Below are 6,059 nucleotides of genomic sequence, written 5' to 3' on the forward strand. Positions count from 1 at the left end.
CTAGACCCGGGGGGAGGGTTCCCTATATGCTCACGGCTGCATTTCCCCCTTTAGATATACGATTTCAGGATCGGGGTCTAATCGTCAAAGACTTAACATTTATCATATGACGTGTCAATAAATGTTATTTAAACAAAATGAAGTCTGAAATACACAACACATTCACATTTTAGAAATATATGACGCACCAAAGACAGAACAAATCATTTCGACAGGCAAAAAAAACACACGGTTAAGCGTGTATCATCAGCATCAAAATGTTCCAACTCTTGTCGTTAAAATAAATTCAAGTTTCTTCTTCTGTATCTTTCAACACTTCATTGTTCAAATGGGCAAATGATGGGGAAAAAAGACAAAAACCAAGGTGGAGTCAAAGCTCTTATTGTTCATCACTTTTTCTCCAACTCAAAAATATTTGTTGATTAAATAATGGCAGAAAAATTATAAGTAAAAATGTTTTATAATTTGCTGGTTACATCCTAACGCAGCGTCCACACGGCGGCGTGTGTTGAAGCTTGCCGGCGGGGGCGTGTCTGAAGCTTGACCAACAACCAATCATGTATCTCCCGCCCCGGACACACAAACGCGCGGTTTGATTGGCTAGAGCTTGCACTGGCATATGATTTGATTGGCTGACGCTTCCGTCGAAGCTTCAAAAGTTGAACATTGCTCAACGACGCTCCCACAATGCAGTTCGACAAAGTGTGACGTCACCCCATTCAAAGTGAATTATACGTTATGATATAGACTGAGGGATGTAGAGGATTCCCTCGGGAAAAAGACAATGAAAGCCTGGCCGTTTCTCAATCTCGAGGAAACTGGCTTCCAAGCCAATATTTCAAGGATGCTACGTCATCGAGTGCCGCCGAAGGACTGTTCCAATCTCCAGCATACTTGGAATTCTACCGAGGCCGCGTCCTTGGTTTGGGGGTAATTTAGAGGCTGCTCATGGGTAGACTTCGCGTCCTTCAAATCCCCACAATGCTTTGCGCACGGACACATTTCCCCAAATCTGCGGCGTAAAATGTAAGGCGGGGCCTCTCATATGACGCACACCTGCACACTTGCTAGCCTGTTCCACTCTTCGTTTTCCGAATGCCAGGAAGGATTCTTGCCTATAGCTTCTGAAGGAAGTGACTCGGAAGACATGTGCTACCAAGCAAGCATCCTCGCGATTGAGAAACGGCCCCTGTGTCAAAGAATAAAACAAGGAAATTTAAAAGAGAAACTTTAACGGTCAAGAAAAACAAAACCTTTCCTACAACTACACCCCTCGCAACAAGTATGGATTAATACATCAATAAGGCTCTACAGCGTTGACCTGGATTCACCTTATCGCAGTTGCATATCTCTAATATTCCCCGTGTAAACTCTATATCCCCAAGAGAAAATGAATACAGACAATCTGACAAAGAGAAAGAGAATCAGTGAGCAAAAGTGAATATGTGACAGGTAGAGTTACGCCACCATACAAGAGTCATTCCCAGAGGAAATGTCGAGCTCTACTTCACTGCTGATGCCTTGTCACTCCACAGCCACCATCTGTTAAAGAGTCACCGCTGAACCCTCTGATATCTGTCTGAATGAAACCAGTATGATTTGGTTCTGTTTGAGTATTATATCACCACAGTCTAATGCATAAGCTTTACTTGTTGCCTCTTAAAGAAGAATCCAGGAATAAATACTGAGTTAAATCCAGGCTGAAGACTTTTCTTTTTGTCGCTGCTTTTAATTGAACTATTCATATCTTAAACTGCACTGTAACTTTTTATTCATGTATTTTTTCTTTTAATGTTTCTTTTATTATCTTTTCTTTTTAACGACTGTTTTTAAATGCGTTTGTCTGAATGTCTTTCCTTTTTATAAGCACCTTGAATTGCCTTGTGTTGAAAGGTGCTATATAAATAAACTTGCCTTGCCTTGCCTTATGAGTATCGGTTAGCTTACATTCCTGTCCAAGAAAGGGCTGCCGTTGACCGAAGTTCAATCGATTAGTCGACTAGTCACGCACATTTATGAACACAAGTCACATTCATCCATTCATAAGATGGACAGGAAACATGAAATATTAAAACACCACCAGCAGGAATGTGTGTTTGATTTATTTTGTCTTTGGCTTCATTAAATGGTTTCATTTCCAAGCTGAGAAAGAACAGATGTGAGTAAAATTAAGGCAGATTGTGTTAAACTATAAACAATAACATTTTACACGTGCAAAGTGCATATGAGTCACAGCGCAACAATGCTAACGACAGAAGTGCCAGTAACGATTCAAGCAAGTAGTAACGGAGCAAGTAGCAAAGAAATCACTCAACATTTTGTTAATGTATTCTTTAAACACAGAATGGGAAAATTAACCATGCTTTTTTTAGTCGATATGGGGACAGCCCTACCGAGGTGTTGGGCAGCTGCTAGGTGAGAGATTAGACCTTTACTGTGGCCTCCAAATTCTTCTTTTAGTTAAGAGTCTACCATCAGCAGTACTGTACTGATATAGAGACACAGATGGGACCGGTCGGATGGACGTGAGAGATTGTAAACTCACTTTAAGGTAGTTTCCATCGACCATGTCGCCTCATTCTGGGTTGAATTGGATTGTAAACCCATTCGAACTCGATTTACTCATCTGTTGAAGCTGTCGTATAAATCTCTGTGACATATATTCAGATTGTACTATGGTTTTGGGAGTTTGAAGACTTATTTTTCTTCACTGAGACACAAACAACACAATTCAATATTTCAGTATTACCCCTAGAATATACTGCTGCCTGTAACCCGAATACCATCCCTGGAAAATAAAGCAACGAAATGAACAAATCACATGGTGTCTCATCAGAGGGGCATCTCTATTAAATCATAGAGAGAGAATTGAAATGGCTTCCAGTGATATATGAACAGTGAATATCAATTTATAATACATCAGAATACATGGTTTTCGCTATGGTAACAGAAAATAATGTTGAAAGACACCTTTTTCCTTTGAATTCTCTGTATGAAATGATCAGCATGAAGCCTTCATAAGCCCCCCTAGTTGGTCATTTACCCACTGAGGCCAGAGAGAACCCTTTCTCATTAAAGCTATAATTGCATGGTGTAGACTGTAGAGTACCGGCACCTTTTTATCCCAATTCAAGCACTGGTTATGGCAAATGGAACACAATGTATCATGAATGAGATATTACCCCAACAATTCAGTGGTCAAATTAAACTCTAACCCATTGCCTCCAGTATATCCTTTCTTTTTCCTTATCTTTTCTTGTCTCCACGGTCTATCACAGTTGCACAGCGTGACTCGAAGAATGAACAACTGGCAGGGAGAAAAAACTCCCCGAGGACCGAGGATGTCAGACGGATACCAACCAAGATGGAGTAAGCCCTTGTTCTTCACAATAGGCTGCACTTCATCAAGTCGTGAAGCTCTGATTGCCCTCAGGACTATTAGACGGTGGAAATAAGGGCCAGGTAGCCCTCACCTTGAATGAAATGCCCCCACAAGGTCAGTCTGTTTGATGTAAGGATAGTCGATCAGTTCACATGTTTTCGTTGCAACTAGAGGCCTTGTTTGTGTATGTGAAGGCTAGAATAACTTACTCATTGATGTGAAAAAGGTTCAATACAAAGGAAACTTCATGATTTATTTATATCAACCGTTATTGTAGAGCAAATGACATGAATTCATTGTGGTATGGTTGCAACAGATCTCTATAAAGGTTACTATACGAACCCAGGGCTGAAGTCGAATAGTCCATTTAGCTTAGGAACCTTCCTAACGGAGTGAAATGACCCGGAAGTCCCTCAGTGGCAGCCATGATAAGTGCCGTTCGAATTCTCTAGGATGATTGGAAAGGAGGTTTCAAACTTCCTTTATAACCTCCTTTAGCTTAGGAACCACTGGACCTCCCTTGACGAAAGGAGAGGAGAAAATGCTGCCCCACAATGCCTTGCAGCCGCAGCATTTGCCGTCACACAACAGTCGGCCGTTCACGGAAACAACCGATTATGACCGAGGAATGATATCATGAAAGTTACGGTGCTTATTAAGCTTTTTAAAACGTATGTGGTAAGTTGCCAAAGTGCTTTGTTTTGAACGTTCATCAGTATTATAATCAAAAAGAGAAATATGAACGTTAGTTTTTACTGAAATGATCAAATAAAGTCAACATTTCACTGAGCTGTGTGGGGTTTGTTCAACTTTTAAAAGATGTTTGAATGGTGATATGGTATTAAAGACTAATGTTTATAATAAATACATTTGTATTGATTTTAAGATCTTTTCATAGTTCATACAATCATACGTATTGGGATCATTTGTATTAAGTAGACCGGAGGGAGAGGGTGACGAGCATAAGTTTCACTTTCCTTTTTTATTTCAATTCCAACTTTGGTCATGAAGAATATGTTTCTCTGTTGCCCACGTTCATAAAGCATAAAACAACAGCATCAGAGCACGGTGCAGAGTCTCTAGATGAGTCCCTCGTTCATTCTTATTAAACATCCATGTAGTCCGTTGTATAGAACACTGTAGTTTCCATAGTTTCCCCACAGCAGCAGACGCACATTTATGATGTCCGCTGGCGCATCATAAACACGTCAGATAGTGAAAGTGCATTCGGATTCTCTAAAGTACAGCAGTCTCTTCTCCTAAGTCCTTTTGAATTCTCCTATCCACTATCCCTTAACCCGTGACGTTTCACTCAGAGGTCAAGGAGTGGGACGGTCACGTCCAACGCCGGTCACCCCAGGCCGGCGTACAGATTGAGGGAGCGTCGGCCTTCGGCTAGGGGCGCCGAATAGTGCAGGGGGTCTACAATTAGGAGAGTAAGTAGTATCTAGCAGGCGTCGGTCGGCGTTCCATTCTAACCGGGTGTCGAGTCATGAGCAGTTATGAAGTGAAGAAAAACCACCAAGTAAGTCTCGCGTAGAAAGGGAGGACCTTAATTAGTAGGACTTTGAGGCCCCCGGCATTAGCGGTTTTGTAGTTAATGTCCAAATGCAACAAACATTATTGCAGTTAGGATAAAGGGGTGGCGTACAGTTACACAGGTAGCCTATTATTTTGTGACATAAGGACAGTTCTATGGTCGCCGCTAGTGTTTGCTGGTGCCAAGTGCAGAGAAGGACGCTAACTTCATGGGACGTCAGAGAGAGAGGGATTGCGAGAAAACTTAAGAGGATAGGTGATAGGTAATTGGGAGCACGTCAAAGAGTGAGGTCTCCAGTTTTCTATCTCAATCCCAATTCTTTTGAATCCTCGACTTAAAAACCTAGAATTCTAGCCTTGCGTTTTGAACCCAGTACTTTAACCAAAAAAGTCGTCGCTAATAACAAGGTTAGTGTTACGTCTAAGAGCAGAGTGGAAGGAGAATGACCACCTGTTCTCAGTTTACAAAGGATTGTCCAATTTAATGACGGACCCAAAGGTGGAACTTCCCCGGCGAACTGGGAAAATACTTAGTCAAAATTTTTGTGACCGTCTTGAAAAAGAAAAAATTACACCCTATATAAATACAAACAGGACTCAACCTTTTAGTACTCGTCTGATGTCTTCCAAGTTCTTAATGCAAACTTGTTTGTTCTTTTATGACACCCAGGTCAAATCTTAATTCACAGGTCGTCCTATAAAAGAATTTTCATACCACCACAAAAAGAAGGACACTTAAAGTTCTTCTTTTACATAACTAATGTGTGGTAAGTTAGATAGCAGGTTATGTTTTTCTGTAAATGTCTCGTGTAATATGAGTGTTGTAAGTGATATTAAACTTGTCTGGGTATTGTGTTTATCATGTGATTATAATTACGACAGAACCAAAAGTAGGTCAAAAGAGAAAAACTATTTTCAACTTATTTTAGAAGGAGGTAGAATTATACTTTTGTAGGTTCGTAGACGGGTGAAACAAAATTAGACCTTCTGTAGACTGCTTTTACATTGTAAATTTTGTCCTGCTCCTGAAATAAAACCGAAATTTCTTAAAAATAAGGGTTAACGTATATTCCTATCAGGTGGGGCCCCCTGGGGGCTACCCTTTTCCTTCTCGTACGACTTAGACCCAAACGTCAGC

The 6,059-nt window shown here is 40.8% G+C and overlaps 1 protein-coding gene across 1 annotated transcript in view; it reads left to right on the forward strand.

The window, feature by feature from the left end:
* LOC104963917 (uncharacterized) overlaps positions 1 to 4,781 on the forward strand; it is an 18,745-nt gene extending 13,964 nt beyond the window's left edge. Inside the window, exons 5-6 of the mRNA XM_010792602.1 lie at positions 3,279 to 3,369; positions 4,699 to 4,781. Of these exons, the coding sequence (XP_010790904.1) occupies positions 3,279 to 3,369; positions 4,699 to 4,781 (174 nt within the window). The remainder of the gene's footprint in view (positions 1 to 3,278; positions 3,370 to 4,698) is intronic.
* The last annotated feature ends 1,278 nt before the right edge of the window (positions 4,782 to 6,059 follow it).

Source organism: Notothenia coriiceps, unplaced genomic scaffold (genome assembly GCF_000735185.1).
Source record: "Notothenia coriiceps isolate Sejong01 unplaced genomic scaffold, NC01 NC01_scaffold00036512, whole genome shotgun sequence".
NCBI lineage: Eukaryota > Metazoa > Chordata > Actinopteri > Perciformes > Nototheniidae > Notothenia > Notothenia coriiceps.